Here is an 18,391-nt window from a genome sequence, read left to right as displayed (position 1 = left end):
TTATTGACATGACTGATATAACAAATTTAAAGATGCTTAGAAATAAGCAATTTCCAGTGAAAGTATACCTTGGTGGCATGTTACAAAGTGTTCTCAGTTCTTCCAATTTACTCTTCATGTCATTGTTTTCTTCTATTAATTCTTCAACAACTTTACTATTCTCTTCTAAAAAAACAAATTTATAGTATATTGATCAATTAATCTCTTTTCTTTTTCTCAGCCTCCCGTTCTCTTAAGTCCCAGCCCAAATGTTTATAGAGGAAACTGCAGAATTTCCCGTTGCTCCCCGTGTCATTCATTCCCTGATGAACCCTAATCTGACCACTCTGTCTTCTCAGCACTTAAAATCTGTATTGCATGTTCGTCTTGCTTTGGGTTACACACTGTTCTGGAGTGGTTCCCAATTGTTTCATAGGCATGGGTTTCGTTTTCCAACTAGACTGAAGCTCTGGACAAACTCCTAGGTTTTCTAATTCCCGGTTCCCCGTGGATCCTGGTGCAGGGTCTAATGACCACTGAACAAGCACCTCAATACAAAAGTATTTTAAAATTAGGCTTAAGCAGGTGCCATTTTCAAAATTAAGGTAAGATTTTCAATTCCTTGAACTTTTAAAAAAGCAGATGAGACTGACGGAGGCCATGACTTTCAGAAACGTGTATTTAAATGCTAGCTCTGCTTCTTTCCAGTTGGATGAGCTTAGGCAAATTACTTAAACTATCTGAACCTGAGTTTTTCATATGAAAAATGGGATAGTATTACCTACTTTGAAGGTTATAATAGAGATAAAGCAATAAATGCACGGCACTTTATAAAAGGCCTGGCAATACCACTGTTGGGTAAGTATGAACGTGGCACCTCATGTTTCCTACTCTCAACCCTCTCAATACTCCCCACTAATGGGGGAATGACTCACTCTCTTACCCCTAGCGATTGATGTTAACTTCTATATTTTTAAACCACTCACATTTACTCTATCACTTTCCAATAAGTGCCACCAAGACAGTGGAAAGGCAATTTCGGAAACAAAGGGAAGCAACCACAATAGTAAAAATATTATCAACAGATTTACATTAAGACAAACACTAAAATTAAACTATCGAATGCCTTTAATTCTGACCCTGACCCCTTTTAGTAGCCCACTGTTTTGAGCTAAGTGCCACTTTCTTGGATTATTTCTAAGTCCACAAATTACAGAAGATATCAGCCTCAAAAAGCACTATGTAGAATCACAAATTTATGATCACAAGGAATGGTGCTAAACATTACTTATAAATAAAAATCACATCCAACTGCCCCTGTCATTTTATTATATAAAACAGATATTTTTGGTTTTCACCTAATTTTACATTATATCGACATCTACAGTTGGACAAATGAACTAAATAGTTAAGCAATCACTGTGGGAAGTGTAATTGTGTAAAGTTTTTTTCTCAAAATTCCTAAAACCCTTTTTGCCTTAAAGTAATTATCATCTATCTTTATCAGACTTAGCAAGCAGAGGGTGGAAGAAGAACAGCTTCTCTTAGTCAACAGTGTTTACGGACTGCTATGGCGCCAGATACTACGCTAAGTGCAGGGACAGGACTCGGTCCCTGTCACCATCAAGTCTAACTCCAAAGGAGAAGACAGATGACCAGTAACTGCAAGGATGATGAATGTTATAAAAATCACAGGCGGTCGGGGGGAATGTCTGACAGAAGAACCTAATCAAGCCTGGGGTGGCTGGAATTACCTCCCTGAGAAAGTCACTCATCGAGGGACAGATGTAGAGAAGTTAGCCAGGCAATGTGGACAGGATGAGAGGACAGATGTTCTGGTAAAGTGAGAGAATGCAAAGAGGACCACAGAAAAGAGACAGTGAAATCCGAGCCAGGGCTCTGTGAGCAGGAGAGAGGGCTGGGGAAAGATAGGCCGCAGGGGCTGGGTCATGAAGGGTTTTTCAGACTCTGCTGAATTAAGTATTTGTATTTCACATTGAGGACCACATCTAGCCCCTGAAGGGCTTTAATGAGAGTGTGATGATCCAATTTACTTTTTTTAAAAGGTTGCTCTAGCTGCCTGATAGAGAATTAGATGGGAAGGGCAAGACTGAAAGTAGAAAGACTCAGCAAGTGACAGGCAAGCATTAGAGGTGAAAAAAGTAAACCTATCCACCTGGTCTTTTGTGGATGATGCAATTATTTGGGATCATGGATTCAGTCCTTCATTCATTCAGACAACTACTATTGTCTGCTATATAGTGGGCACCATACCCACAAGGGTGAACAAAGACAAAACGTTCCTTATCCTCAGGGAACTTACAGGTTGGAAAGGGCACCAGGCAAGTAACCACAAAATTAAATGCAGAATGGTAATGAAGGAGGAGCCAAGGGCTATCGGGCCACACAGGAGGAAAATCCAGGAGGGCTCTGCGGATAAGGCCTCTTCTCAGCTGAGTCTTAAAGCATGTGGAAGAGTTAGGCCAAAAAGAATGAGTGGATACGGCATGGGACAGAGTGACAACCTCGTACATAAGATCCAGCAGTAAAAGGAAACACCTGACCAGCTCAGGAACCTGAGCTATTTCAAATGTAGAGAGTACAGAGCACGGGATGCAGTGAAGAGCGAAGGTAAGAGGGTGCGTCCTCACAGCTTCCCTTCCTACCAGGGCGACGGAAAGTTTTAATAATTTCCCTGGAAACACGGTGAAAAAGGCACCAGGAGGAGGCCAGGTCAGACCCGCACAGCTTCGTTCATGTCTTTCCCCTCTGCCTAGAATGCTGTTCTCTTTGGCAAAGACTTTCATCTTCCAAGGCTTAGTCAAGCCTTCCTTCGCTCTAACAGGGGGAAGAGTTAATTAACATCTTTTCTTCCAAGTTTACAGGGGCACACGGCCAGCAGCGCTCAGTGCTGCAATTATTAATCTGCCTTCAGTTCTCCTCACTTGATAGGAAGCTTCTGGAAGGAAAAGAACAGTCTTGCGCATCTCCATCTAAACTGGAATTTTGTCTGACGCATTGACTTCAGTATCCCCGGGGCCTACGATGCCGCCCGACACACACTGAGCACTCAGCAGCTGCTCAACCAGAAAGGGGAGAGAGGAACGCGGCCTTCTCATCAGAGCTCCAATTTTCCTCTTCTGAGTTCAGTAATAATTTGGTTAGTGAAAATAAGGCCCAAATTAGTTTACACTAACCCCCAAGGAGGATCGGTGCCTACATCAGCTAAAACGTCACATCCGAACATTTCCACTAGGATCAGAGAGATTTATGCTGGGAGCGGGGCTACCTCCAATGCTAACCTCCGATTTTTTCCACCACAGCTTTGTGCTTCCTTTCTAAGTGCTGAAGATGCCTACAGCATTTCTCCAGTTTTCGTTTCAGATCTTGACATTCCTGCTTTGCCTTTTCGAGTTCTTGGAAGCCGTGTCCACAGCATGAATCTTTAAGTTCAGGGATCTTTTCCTCATCTGCAAAAATTAAATGGTAGCAAACATTTATATTGATTTAGACTAAGGGAGGGAGGGAGGGAGGGAGGGAGGGAGGGAGGGAGGGAGGGAGGGAGGGAGGGAGGGAGGGAGGGAGGGAGGGAGGGAGGAAAAAGATGACCAAATGGCATAACTAAGGCTTTAGTGTAACTGGAAAAAGTATGCTGCTTAAGAGTTTAACAGGGTTTAAATCCTGTTTCCATTATTTACTGGCTGTGTGACTCAGAGTGCATTACTTAACCTCTCTGAGACTTAGTATTTTAATATGTAAAATTGAATAAAACCATTTATTTTAAATTGCTATGAAAAACAATGCTCAGACTTTAGTACTAAATACCATTCCCCACTAAAAGGAACCTGGGATCTTCTAGAAATGGCTGACTCCAGTACTGGGACACAGTTATACCCAAGACAGGACTAGAGTATTTTGCTATACCAGAAAGTAAGAAATTATTCAAAAATATAGCCAGTTTGAAGAGGTTTCACTAGCTGAATGTGGGACAATTTGAACACTAATTCAATACAGTCATAAGTTACAAAATATTTTTTAAATAGGAATTCCTGAGTCATACCAATAATCCTACCAATAATGGTATGGATGGATGGATGGATGGATGGATGGATGGATGGATGGATGGACGGACAGTAAGTTGGCAGGTATACAGGAAGATAGATGGACAAATAAACAAACAGATAGACAGATAAATAACTACACAAACTGGAGGGGAGGATTCTTAATTATAACAACATGCCAAGTACCAACTGGTAAGAGTGGAAGGAGGACTGGAGTTGGAAAAATTATAATTTTGCAACCACCATAGTAAAGACTGGATTGGGTAAGTATCATCAATGATTGTTAAATATGAGAAAAATAGTTTCATTATCTTAAAAATGTCTCCCCACATACTGCTTATTAGTTGCAAGGAGGGGAAACCAGTGAAGACAACTGGACAAGACATGGACCAGGTGCTCAAATGAACCCCACCAATGAAAGATATCATGCACCTCCTGATGTGATATCACCCATGCTGCGATCCCACCAAGAAAACACACCTGAATCTAGTCATGAAGAATCATCAGACAAGCCCAAATGAGGAAAGTTCTGTTAAAAGCCTTTGGAGGGTGTGTGTGTGGGGGGGGAGTTGAAGAGAGTGGAGAATATGTCTCTCAAAAATGTCAATGTCATAAAAGGCAAAGAGTGGTTGTGGAAATATTCTAAGATTCTAGATTAAAGAGATACAACATCTAAACCTAATGCCTGATCCCAGAGTCCTGTGCTAGAGGGGAAAACATGCTATAAAAGGCATTATTGGGTCAATCAACAAAATTAGGATACAAATAGTAGATTGACACAATATTTTCACCTAATGTTAAGTTTACTGTACTAAGGTTATACAAGAAAAATTCAGTTTTTGGAAAATACACACTGTAGTATTTAGGGGTAAAAGGGCACAATGGGTGTAACCCACAAATGGTTCAGGAAAAATGAAATATTCACATAAACATCCATACAGAAGGGCACAAAATGGGGCAAAATGTTATCAATAGGTGGATCTAGGTAAAGGGTGTATGAATATTCTTTGCAAATGTTTTTATTTTTGTAAATTCTCTGTAAGTTTAAAATTATTTCCAAATTTAAAAAACGATTTAAAACTGTCAGGAGGTATAAATGTATGAAAATTGTTTGGCCCAGTACCTGGCATACAGCAAGAACACAATAAATAATAGCTGCTGCTATTAGTAACTGTAAAATTTAATATATAAAAGTGATACAAAAAGTAGATTATTGCTATTAATATAATTGATATAATAAAGTAGAAATACAAATTGGCACAAGCTCAGAGGCCAATGTCCAACAAGCTGTTGTAAGATCACTGGCCCAGCAACATTATTATTAGCTTTCTCCTGACTTTTTAGTTTCATTTTATTTATTTATTTTTTAAAATATATCTTTATTGATTTCAGAGAGAGGAAAGGAGAGGGAGAGAGAGAAACATCAATGATGAGAAAGTCATTGATAGAGCCCGCTACCTGGGCATGTGCCCTGACTGGGAATCGAACCCTGATCACCTGGATCCTAGGTCAATGCTCAACCACTGAGCCACGCCCGGCCAGGCTTTAGTTTCATTTTAAATGGTGTCATTTATGTCCATGAGCACTGAAGGGTTAATAAAGCATCACTTTGGTACCATACACTGCATTTATATTTTACTTTTATGATACTGTTATAAAACTAAAAACCGGGCAAATACCCACTAACAAGAAAATAGATAAATTACTGCATATTCTTATAATGGAATACTATACAGCAATGATAAATGAATGAACTAGAGCTATATGCATTAACACTGACAAATCTTAGAAGCTTGATATTAAGTAGAAAAGGCAAGTTACGAAAACTTTAATGAGTACTGAACCATTTTTACAATGTTAAAAGACACACAATATAAAGCAACAGCTTTTTTAAGAATCCTATACTTGATCAAAACATAAAGAAAGGCAAGAGAATAACTTTTAAAAATCAGATTATTTGTTGCCTGGGGTTGTGGGGAAGGTATAGGAGTGAAGTCGCCATGACACGCACAGCAGTCTTTAACAGTATTGGTAATGTTCAATTTTTTAAGTCTGACAGTGGGTTCCTGGTTGTTAGCCTTCATAACTCCCATGAGTATTACACATATCTTTTGCATATATCAAGTATTTCATAATTAATGTTTAAATTACTTTTAAAAATAATGAGATATAAGAAAACTATAACCAGTCAACAGTGCCACTCTCTTGTGATAGGATTGTAAAGGACTTTATCTCTTACTACCTGTTTTGGATTATTTAATCCTTTCTAATGCATTTGTTAATGTCTTGTTTTTGGGGGGGAAAAAAAGACTGAAAAAAGAAAAGTAAATCCTTTTATAGTCTGATTTGATTTAGTTCAAAACTCATTTCTTTCATATTGACAGGATTTCCCAAAGCCAAATATTATCTAAAACTACATTTCACATAATAAAATATGAGTCTCAGGCTATTCCAAATATAACAACAGACATAAAATGACACTGAAAAGTAAGAAGCAAGATACAAATTAAGGTGGTCTTAGCACACACCGCATTAGCAATTAGGTATTCTAAACCATCTAGAATTTAGAAATAAAGGAAAAGGGTCTATGAACAATGAGAGAAACAACTGTCAACTGACATCTTCAGAGGTTCCTAAGATCCTGGTAATATCGTCCAATGATTTAGAAATGTGTGGAAGCTAAGGTTGTTGGCTTAGTACATACAATTTGTTCCAGCAAGTCTTAGTGTTGAGGTGACAGACAGAGTGTGTGTGTGCTCGCAGGTGGGGGGAAGGGGTAGGCTGCAAGGGCTCAATGTCCTGCAAGGGATCAGGGCTACTAAAAGACATGCCAATTCTCAGCTCAAAACCTCAGTGACCAGGAATATAAGCCCTATACCCCTCGGTGAGCTCTGAATACCTTGAGTACATCACACTCATTCTTCTTCATAATGACAGCTCTAAGTCATTAAGGGAAAGTTCAACTGTTAATTCATCAAATATTCACGGAACACAAACTATGGCCTTTCACTCTGCCTTGTGTTGGCGAGGGGAAGATAAAAACACTGCCCCAGCCCTCAAAAAACTCACAAATAGATCAGAAAACACCTAAGACACTTTGGAAACATTTCCATTAAAAAAAACAGTTGAAATAAACCGGTAATCTGAATGAAAAAGTCTCAGTTGTCTGGCAATTCTCCTGAAACCCTTGATTTCTCAGTAAAGCCAGGGAATGAAATCATGACTGCTCTCCTAAAAGTCTCAGTATGCCCCTCCTGATCAGAACCACTTCTGAATGGAGGGAGGGCCATAAAAAGGTAGAAGTAACCCTGTCTTCTGAATGCAAAAATGAAATCTAGGGGGAGGACACACATCGGGGAGTAATATTACTCATTCATTCATTCATTCATTCATTCAAAAACTATGTACACCTTTGCTCTCCTTTCGTCTACAAAGCAACCCTCTGGAACTGCGGTTATGGGTGTTACAAAGATCAGTAGGAATCAAATTCCATTACCAGCTTCTGCTTCTGTTTCTTTCGAGGCCGAGGCCTGAGCACGGTGTCCAGACGTGGACGCAGGAAGGACGACCAGGACTCCAGGGTCTCCTTGGCCAGTGACACCCGTGGCAGGATCCTTACAGACCTTAGCCATATTTCTCTGAAACAGGTTATCTTTACAGTTAATGCCTAGTAGATATCTTCACACAGTTCTCTATTTAACATGCTAATATTAAAAATACAAAACAAAAACAAAAAACCCCACTGCCTGTAAAAAATCTTCCCTAAACTATCACCAATATTTTTTTTATGGTGTTAATGTGAATACTGTCATTATTATGAACTAATCTCTTAGGACCATATTTTTCAATTAAAACACTGTCTAGCAGAGGCCTGGTGGCCAGCTGTGAGACAGATAGGAGATCACATGAATTTAAGATATTTTTATAGTTTATGTGATCAAACCATAGGACAGACTAGGTGAAATCAAACTTGTTCTTGAAAATTCAGAACATTTTTATTGTAGCAGGAATCAAATTCATTAGAAACTATAATACAAATCTTTTGCCTTCTATGAATTAAAAGTAACAACAGTAAAAAAAAATTTTTTTAACTTACATAGTATACTATATGTTTCTAAATATTTTAATATATGCTGCCATTTTGAAAGGAAGGCCAACTGAATTCCAATGTTAAAGAAACTGAGGCTCACCGAAGTTAAGCATCTCTCACAACACCATTTTTTCACTAACACGTATTGAACACTTTCTGCCTGTTACAGGCAATATAGCTACTAAACTAATTAATGGTGAGGAATTACTTAAGGCAATATTTTCAGATTCTGGACAACTACTAAATCCCAAAGAATGGTCTTAAGAGGGCTGTCTTGCTTAATTACTTAAAACACATTATATATGTTTGATTCTAGAAGCCTTGATTTTGATTATGAGACACTCACTTAACTGACTGTCAGGAGACCTACCTACGATGCCCAGCAACAGCAGAGATCAGCAGTTAATGAAAAGAGGCAAATTCCGAGCACCCAAGATGACATGTATGGAGTTGAGGCCAAAAGGAGTAATACAAGTGGCGCCCAAAGGCAGTCAATGTTTCCAGTTTCTACTCAAAACTGGAGAAAAGCTAAGATAACAAAAAATGGTGGGAAGAAGCAACCTTTTCGACTTAGCTTTGACTTGACTTTGGTGGTAAGAAAAGATAGAAAGCACATCCTTAAGTCTGTTTGAAATTTTTAATCCAATTGACATTTCTCTCTTCTTTTATCCACTATGAGCCGTTGCATTAACATATCTTGGTAAGACAGTCATTTCCTTGGACACTTGATTTTTAATTCATCTCATCCTTTCCATTTCAAAAAAAACTTCTGATCATCTGTTATTTTATAAATACCGGTAGATCAGTGTTCCTGTTTTAATATTCATGAACAGTTGTAAAAACTATAAAATTAATAAATCACCAATCACAGCTCTTCACATTTATGGCACCTATACTGCAAATTTAATATCTCTGCTTTACCTCAAGTTTCTGAAATGAGTTAGCTTTAAAACAGCAAAAGTCAAGTATTACTCTATGACAAATGCCAGATTATGTATTTCAAAGCCACCCTTTTCTCAGGAATGGAATCTGATCCCACCCAACTAAAGCCGCAAAAGTCTAAGTTCTTAGCCAAATTACGTGATTCGGTCTCCATAGACATGTAAGCCACATTAAGTCATAAAAATGACCTTACACTGTTTGCACAAGTATAAGCCCTATAAAGAGACCCCAGGTTTGATTACACATTAATGGTAGGAGAGAGGTGTTACAGTCTCTTGATTTTTGTAGCAGAGACTGCCTTTTCAGGAAAGCAAACTTGAAAGCATATATAATGTGATTTTCCCATCACTTCTCATCATTAAAACCTCCGATAGATAATTCTTCTTAATTATCTATTTTTCCCCAAATTCTCAATAAAGTAGTATAAGCACTATTCATGGGAAGTAGTCTCACCCAAGTATTCTTAAATTGAAAGCAACTACTAAATAGTAACATCTTTGTGAAATCAAGAATTTAAAATATCAACTGGAGTGAAATGGGGTGGGGTGCACTAATCTTTCAGATCCCTTCAGCTCTAAAATTCTGGGCTGCATCATGTGTGTCCTACAGAAACCCAAGGGATTTGTATGTTCTTTTTCCAATGACCATGATACTATATGACTACCCAAGGTAGTAAGTTAGTTATCCCCACGGATGGGACTAGAACTCAGATTTTTTTCCCCTAGCTTATAACTCCTTCCAGGAGGTATTAATACCAAATGCTCAATCCTTGCGTCGAAAATCTTTAATCATGCTATCTTACTGAATTAACTCATATCTCAACTTTTTTATTATTATTGATTTTTAGAGAGAGAAGAAGGGAGAGGGAGAAGGAGAGAAACATCCATTTGAGAGAGAAACACTGGTTGTCTTCTGTATGCTGCCCGAGTGTGGATCTAACCTGTAACCTAGGTTTGCGCTCCGAATGGGGAATCTAACCTGCACCCTTTTGGTGTATGGGACAATGCTCTAACCAACTGAGCCACGCTGGCCAGGGCTCATATCTCAACTCTTCTGTCAGACAAACCTTATAATATTGGCGTGGGTTTTTTTCTTCCTCTAATTCCAAATGTTGAAACCAGCTGATCACAATGCCTAGAATATCATTCTGGATTTTTCACGGATCCCTATTTTCTTCGATCATAAGGGAGCGAGACTTTGACTTTATCAACTGTTCCACACAAACTGAAAGCTGGTGTCAGAAAGTACTCATACAATGAAAAGAACACAACTACTTCATTACACCTGCACGTATGCAGGCCACCAACAGAACTGGGCTTCAGAGCTCAGTGTGAGCGAGCCATACCTCTCCTTGCTGGTTTCTACATCAACATTCTGTGTACTTGGTTGGCATTCTTTTGCCTACGTGAGATATAAATTCCTTGAGGGCAAGAAATAGGTTTCTAAACTCTTTAGGAGCTCTTAAGAAACCCTAGTTGAATATGTTGCATAGTTCTTGAACTGGTAATGCCCAAAAAACAAAACAGGAATGAGAGTTACTCAGTTTCTGAAATCTTAGGCCCTTACAAAGGATAGCTTTTTTTAAAAAAAAAAAAGCTGTCTAGAGACTAAAAGTTCTGCCTCATATTTATGGCACTACGAAGAAAGTAATGTTTTTGGCAAAAAAAAAAAAAAAAAGGCAATCCTTTGGATTTGTTACAAAAAGTTTTTTAAAACCACTGGTCAAAAAAAAATAAAAATAAAAATCAACCCAAGTCTTACATCTATTAAATTGTAAAATGAAAGGAAAAAAATACCGTATGCAACTTCCACAGTCACACTTGATGTTTACGTGCTCTTTTCCCTTCTCGGGCACATACCTTTTCCCAGTCTGGGGTGGCATTTTCTGGAAGCAGGGACAGCATATCTTGAAGTGCCTTCTGAACGCAGGCCTTTAGTTTTTCAAGATATCGCACAGACACCCATTTTGAAGAGCAAGTTGATACGAGTTCTGAGAGCTGCCTGTTCCCTGGACCACCGGCATGCTCCTTTCGGGTGTCCTCTAACAGAAGTTCAAGGACAGTCAGGATGTCCTCCTCATACTGACAGATTTCCAGCTGGATCCGCCTGGCCTCCTGCACCGTCCACTCTCTGCGACTCTGGTCTAGGCAGGTTTGCAACTCTGTCTCCTTCTGAAGCAGCAGTTCAGTTTTTTGTTTCAGAAAGTCGTCTTTAGCTGCTGCAAGCACCTCATTAATCTTATTTCGATGATCATCTAAAAACTGCCGGTAATCTTGCTCATTTTGTTCCTGAATTCTGTGGATTTCTTCTTGCTTCTCTTTGTTCCACTCACTCCGGGCCTTGGCCAGCTCGGCCCTGACAACCACGGGGACCTCCTGGTCCTTTAACTCGAGCTCTCTCTGGAGAGAATGAATCTTCTCTTCCAGTTCCTTGCCAGGTGGTACATTTTTCTTCATGTTTTCAAGCTCACTTTTCCATTTCTCTTTAGCTTCAGAAACAGCAGACGATATCTAAAGGGTATAATGTACATTTAAAAATCTTTAAGATTCTCCTCATTAATAAAACAATTAAACTAAAGTAACTATTTGGGTTAACCTCTGGACTTAGTAAGAGATTTAAAATCAAAATTAAGGGGAAATAGTAAAGTTAGATAGTATATCTAAAATATTCTAACACTATGCTTAAGGGCTTTTTCCTTCACTTTAAATCACCTAACATTTTATCCTATATTATTTAAAAAACAAAATGTCAGGTTTTTAATGAAGAATTCGAAGTTTAAACTGACCAAAAATATGTATATGTAATACTTATTCAAAACTAATTTTAGAAAAAAATCCACATAACTTTTTTTATACAGATGCAGTCTCAAATTTTATCTAAATCCCCAAAACAAATTAAGTATCTTTTACTTAAAGCAAAAACAGCCTCATTAGGAAGTCTTACTGTTATTCAGAAATATAACACATATCTGCATATACTTGCTGACAAACATAATTGTATTTTAATGCAATTTTAGTGGTTAAAACAGTTCATTAAATGACAACAGCAAAGAGAAAAGGTCATTTTTCCCTTAATCTAATTTCCTTTTATAATAGAACAGAAATAGATCATAGAAAATAAGAGTATGTAACCAAAAAGTAATGGGGGATCAAACACCGGGGCTCTGGCTCCTGCCCTGCCCAGTACGGAACAGAGCTTATCAGAGGGGGCCCTGGAGACAAACTGCTGTGGGATCCCAGGAATTAACAGCTTTGGAACCTCAGGCGCATCCTCAACTTCTTTGAGCCTCAGTTCCCTTGTCAATAAAATGGGGTAGCCCTGGCTAGGTGGCTCAGTTGGTTGTCCTGTACCCCAAAAGGTTTCCGGTTTGATTCCCGATTAGGGCACATACGTAGGATGCAGGTTCGATCTCAGGTTGGGGTGCATACAGGAGGCAACCAATCGATGTTTCTCTCTCATATGAATGTTTCCCTCCCCACCCCCCTCTAAAATCAATAAAAAAACAATATATCCTTAGGTGAGGATTAAAAAACAAATAAAATAAATAAAATAAAATAAAATAAAATAATAAAATAAAATAAAAAAATAAAATAAAATAAAATAAAATAAAATAAAATAAAATAAAATAAAATAAAATGGGGATAATTACCATGTCCTCCAGGTAGAGTTATTTTAGGATTAAATGACAAGGAGATAATCCATTTAAAGCACTTAGCCCAGAGTGTGGCGAATAATGACTGAGTAATGTTATGTAGTTATAACTGCATTTGGCTCCTTGGCCTTGGAAAAGTCAATCTCTTTAGGATTTAGTGTCTTCATCTACATAATGAGCAAATTGGATAATGACCTGGAGTCCCTTTTACTTCTAATACTTCCTGAGTGAATCCAAAGAAGTCATAAGAATACAAGTGTTGAAAGAAGAATTGGGCATCTCCAAAGGTTTGGCCTAGAGAGTGGTAACTGCTATTAATTAACATTATATATATGCTCTGAATGTTGAGATAGGGTATCTGCTTACTAAGTGTTGTATTATATAATTATAGCAAACACCTCCACATATACAGATTTATAAACACACATTACCTTTATTCACTACAATAGTATGTGGTCCTAAATAGTTGCACATAATAAAAAAAGTGTTGAAATAATTCCATTTTAAGTTTACTAAAAGAACCCAATATCTAAGATGAGCTTTACAAAGGAATTCACAGTAAAATTCTTTTGCTACCAGCAGAATAGTTCAGTCATGAAGAATGCTTTAGAGAAAACAGGTCATGTCGCAATGGGTGCCTGGAAATCACTGCCAGGTAATGGGTGGAGGTGGTGATCCCACGGAATGTGGAAAGCCAGACCAACCTCACTAACGGTGCACATTCTCTCTCAGGGAGCGTCTGACAGCATTTATTGGCTCAGTGATTCCCGACTTTGCTGAACATTAAGAGCACCTGAGGACCTTCTAAAATTCTGATGCCCAGGACATACCCCACACCAATTAGAACATCAAGTCTGGGAGTGGGAGCCGGGCAACAGTAATTTTTTTACAGATCCTCAAGTTTTTCCAATGTGCAGCAGAGTGTGGAACCGCCAAGCCAACCTGACTGCTTCGGGACTCTGGGAATTGGCTTTAAGTTTCCACACACTTGATGATCACTCTAATCCTGCAAGAACCCTCCTGCCAGTGCTTTGGAACTGGACCTGGCCCACCTCCTGTGGTTTGAGGATGGATGCCCAACATGTTAACATTATGCTTTGTGGCTGAATAATTATCTAGAATAGTGAGTAACTCCCACCCCTAAGTGCTCCAAAGACCAGCAGTGTCATGTCACCTGGGAGCCTGTTAGAAATGCCAATTCTCAGGACTCACTCCAGACCCACCAAATCAGAATTTCCAGGAGTAACCTGTGTCTGCTCCATTTTGAGAAACACCACACTGTCCTCTCGTTTCTATATTTCTGCACTTACATACATTCAGGCCTTCTGTTCTTTTTGTGTTGTAAATCCTCACCTGAGGATATATTTTTCCATCGATTTTTTTTTTCCATTATATTTTTAATTCTCACCCAAGGATATTTTTTTCAGAGAGAGGAAAGGAGAGTGTCTGCCTCCCGCACACACTCCCACCAGGCATAGGGATGGAGTGGTCGGGGTGTGCAACTGAGATACATGCCCTTGGCCGCAAACGAACCCAGGACCCTTCAGTCCTCAGGCCAATGCTCTAACCACTGAGCCAAACTGGCCAGGGCCATTGATTTTTTTTTTAGAGAGAGTGGAAGGGAGGGAAAAGAAAGAGAAACATTAATGTGAGAGAGACATCAATTGGTTGCCTCTGGCACATGTCCCAACCAAGGGCCAGGGATTGCACCTGCAACCCATGTATGTGCCCTGAGCCAGGAATTGAACCTGCGACCCTTTGGTGCGTGGGCTGGTGCTGTAACCACTGAGCTACACCATCCAGGGCCATGTGGAAGGCAACCAATCCACGTGTCTCTCTCACACTGATGTTTCTCTTTCTCCCTCTCCCTCCTTCCCCTCTTCTACTCTCTCTGAAAATCAATGGAAAAAATATCCTCAGGTGAAAATAACAAAAATAATAAAATAAAAAGCATAGAGAATATAATAAACACCCAGGTATTGCCGCGTAACTTAAAAATATATTAAAATAGATTTTTATTTACGTTGAATTATTTCCTTCAGTAATTTGTGGCATAAGATTATGAATACAGGCAGGGGTGGGTGGGTGGGGAGAGAGTAACCTAAGAATTTATGTGCCTATATGCATAGTCCATGGACACAGACAATAGTGTGGTGAAGGCCTGCAGGGTGGTGCAGGGTGGAGGGGATCAATGGGGGAAAAAGGGAACATTTATAATGCTTTCAACAATAAAGATTAAAAAAATAAAATAAAATAAAGATTATGAATACAACGTATAAATAGTTTATAATGTCTGTTAGGCACATTATTTTCCAAAATGGATGTGACATTGGGAGAGTAGTGTATGCTTGATATTGCAATCTAGTATGTTTTTTATCAGCTGTTAAATAACCAACATTTTTTGTTAAGAGAGATGTTAATTTTTTTTTTTTTTTAATGTTTTTATTGATTTCAGAGGGAGGAAGGGAGGGGGAGATAGAAAATCAGTGATGAGAGAGTCATTGATCAGCTGCCTCCTGCACACCCCCTACTGGGGATGGAGCCTAAAACCTGGGCATGTGCCCTGACCGGGACTCGAACAGTGACCTCCTGGTTCATGGGTCGACACTCAACCGCTGAGCCACGCTGGCCGGGTTCTATGATGTCTTTTGTATTACAACTAAGAAGAGAGGATTTGTACATATGGCACAAAATGGCACCTTAAGTTTGCATGTCTCCAGTCTCATAGGTATGAACATCTTTCCATTGGTTTTTGCCATTTGGAATTCTCATGAAGAGTATTTGTTATTCTCTTTGGCACACTTATTCATAGATGCTTGTTTTTCATAACATATATTAGTATTAATGTGCCTCATGTTTGACTCATTTATTTTCCTTATTTTTATCACCTTCTTTGATTTTTTTTTATAAATAAAAATGTTTTAAATGTTTGTACATGTTAGCCTATTACTTTATCTATGCTACTGTGTCTGTTGCCTCAAAACATATTATGATAGAGATCTGAAATATTTTATTTAATTTAAAAAAATAACTCCTGCCTGGCCGGGCGTGGCTCAATGGTTGAGCGTCGACCTAGGATTGAGGCGATTGGGGTTCGATTCCCGGTCAGGGCACATGCCCGGGTTGCAGGCTCCATCCCCAGTCAGGGGCGTGCAGGAGGCAGCCGATCAATGACTCTCTCTCTCATCGTTGATGTTTCTATCTCTCTCTCTCCCTCTCCCTTCCTCTCTCTGAAATCAACAAGATGCATTTTAAAAAAACGATCTTTAAGCATGCGAAAGGACAGTGTATAGCTAATAAACAGATAAGCAAACACCTATCCTCAATTTCTCCTAAAGATCTGGCAAGATAGAATGAAATTTAGTTTCACAGGTAAAGTTATCTCCTATTATGCAAGTTTCAAGGCCCTGAAATATATTCTCTCTCCCTGAACAACTTGACGACGATGAGAACTGGTACCACTGGCCAAGCTCTGCCCTAATACATAACACCCATTCTCACATTCAATCCTTCACCAGCCCTATGAGTGGGCACCAGTTCCCAGGACTGAGATGAGAGAAGACGGAAGGAGAGGCCTCCTGAAGCTTCCTCCCGGGACAGTGCTCACCCGTTTGGCCACGGAGCTCTCCTGTTGTTCTTCCCACCTCTTCTGTTCTGCTCTGACACGTGCCTTATACTCTGCAAGCTCGGGAAGCTCTTCCAGCCACCGACGACGGGCATTCTGCACAGCGGTTTCTACCTGGAGGATATTGCGAGAGAAAGAGCTACTATGACGTCATGTGTCTTTTACACTGCACTGCACTACATCACAGTTACGACTGACTTCAAGGACCTCGCCTTACCCCAAACAGTGGAGTCTAATCCTTCTGGTCTAAGCCTCCCTTCCCACACTGTCCCATGGAAACCCTCAGCAGGAAGTGGGGATGGATGAATGTCTGATGGCCAGGACTGTCTCAGAAAGCTTCATGCAAAGTACCAACTGCCACTGCCCTCTGTATCGTGGGGAAAGGAGAAGGCATGCACGAGGAGCCAGCTCCTCAGTCCTCACGCCCTACACACTCACACTCACACTCACACACACACACCCAGGCACACACCAACATAGTTTAGAGCCTTGTATCTGGCAAATTTTCCTGCTGTCAAAAATGAGTTTGAGACTAAAGAATAAGGGAAATACATGAATACAGGCAAAAATGTAAGACTTGATGAATTAGAAGGGTAATCTGCTTGCAAATCTGTTACAAGTTTCTACCAGATCATTTATTAAATAATCATTCTTTATTCTCTTGTTTTGAAATACACACAGATACACATATCCATATATCCATGCACACACACAAAAGCACAGTTGATATAAGAGACCGTGTTCCTCACTAAAATGTTAAATACATTTACAGGTAAATTCCAAAGAGTTAAAAATATGGGAAAAAGAATAAAGTTCCTATAGAAATGTATATCCCTTAAAATGTTACTGTGAACAATTTCCTTTACGCTGTACCACGCCACTGGTTTCTCTTCGCAAGACCTGTCATTTTATAAATACCAAAGCTGACCCCTTCAACATGCCTCTTTGTCTATAGAACATTTTCTTACTCTGTTCAAGTCTTACAGTCAACATTTCAGAAAATTATTTTGTAACTAATTGAGGATATCCTTGATATCATTACATACATTTGCCTGTTTCCAGACTTTAAGGATGTCCTGTAAAATCATGTGGAATAATTTAACAAATAAGCAGAATTTCAAGTATTTAACAAAAGCTGAGTATATTTTTCAAAATGTTACTTCAATATTATTATCTTAATTACTTCTAATAAGTAATAGTTCTAAATAATAAATACACAACAGATACTATCATATTAAGGTTCCAGGAATTTCTAAGGACTAGAAACCCTATCAGATAGTCTGGGCGATCAAAACTATTTTCAAAATAATATGCAGACATTCTCTATCTTTTTTACTCCTGTTCTCTCGTGTGGAAACAGTATCTCTCTCCAGGCCACATGTTATGTGACGGTCTTACTGCTCCGACAGCCAGTGGAACATGTGCTAGAGGAGTCTTTTTTTTTTAATTCTTATGTAAAGGTAATCCAAGACCAAAAAATTCGAGAAGTACTATAATTGATAATATAGATAAAACAAATAGCTCATCTTTATTCTGTTAACACAGAGCTATACTTTTCTCAGTATGATAGTTCTTGGAAACCAAGCGACAAGCCCCAGTTAAAAGTGAACTGGCTTCTTGAGTGTGTCCAAGGGGAGGCAATGGCACTGCTTTTGGGCAGAAGATGGGATTTATAGACCAGGTCCCACTTAAGGGGCAGGCCCGCAGACTCAACTCCACAAGTCTCAACGCAAACACTGCCAAAGACCTTATTTAAGTTTGCGTATCTATAACTACTTTAGTGGGATATTTTCTACACAGTTAGACATGAAAAATCCATAATTAAATTGTGTTTAATTCAGCTGTCGAGCCACCATCTTTAATCTTAGGTATCTGAATGCCCGGAGTGACCTCAGAGAAGCAAACATTTTGTAAACTGAAATATATAGAAACATTGAGAGGGCATTATGTTTATAACAGAAACATAATGACGAAAATTTTAGGAACCACATAAAAGTTCTCTACCCTAGCATGCACAAAAACTTTATACTTTAAAGTCATGA

General features: G+C 39.1%; 1 protein-coding gene across 1 annotated transcript in view; it reads right to left on the bottom strand.

Annotated features, from left to right (window-relative positions):
* Nucleotides 1-18,391, bottom strand: part of CEP152 (centrosomal protein 152) — an 82,706-nt gene that overhangs the window by 7,595 nt on the left and 56,720 nt on the right. Inside the window, exons 19-23 of the mRNA XM_087821615.1 lie at nucleotides 16,332-16,463; nucleotides 10,932-11,582; nucleotides 7,537-7,678; nucleotides 3,282-3,449; nucleotides 69-165 (exon numbers count right to left, since the gene is read on the bottom strand). Of these exons, the coding sequence (XP_087677741.1) occupies nucleotides 69-165; nucleotides 3,282-3,449; nucleotides 7,537-7,678; nucleotides 10,932-11,582; nucleotides 16,332-16,463 (1,190 nt within the window). The remainder of the gene's footprint in view (nucleotides 1-68; nucleotides 166-3,281; nucleotides 3,450-7,536; nucleotides 7,679-10,931; nucleotides 11,583-16,331; nucleotides 16,464-18,391) is intronic.

The sequence above is a fragment of the Miniopterus natalensis genome, chromosome 1 (genome assembly GCF_054644295.1).
Source record: "Miniopterus natalensis isolate mMinNat1 chromosome 1, mMinNat1.hap1, whole genome shotgun sequence".
NCBI classification, from domain to species: domain Eukaryota; kingdom Metazoa; phylum Chordata; class Mammalia; order Chiroptera; family Miniopteridae; genus Miniopterus; species Miniopterus natalensis.
This window is presented reverse-complemented; position numbering and strand designations above follow the sequence as displayed.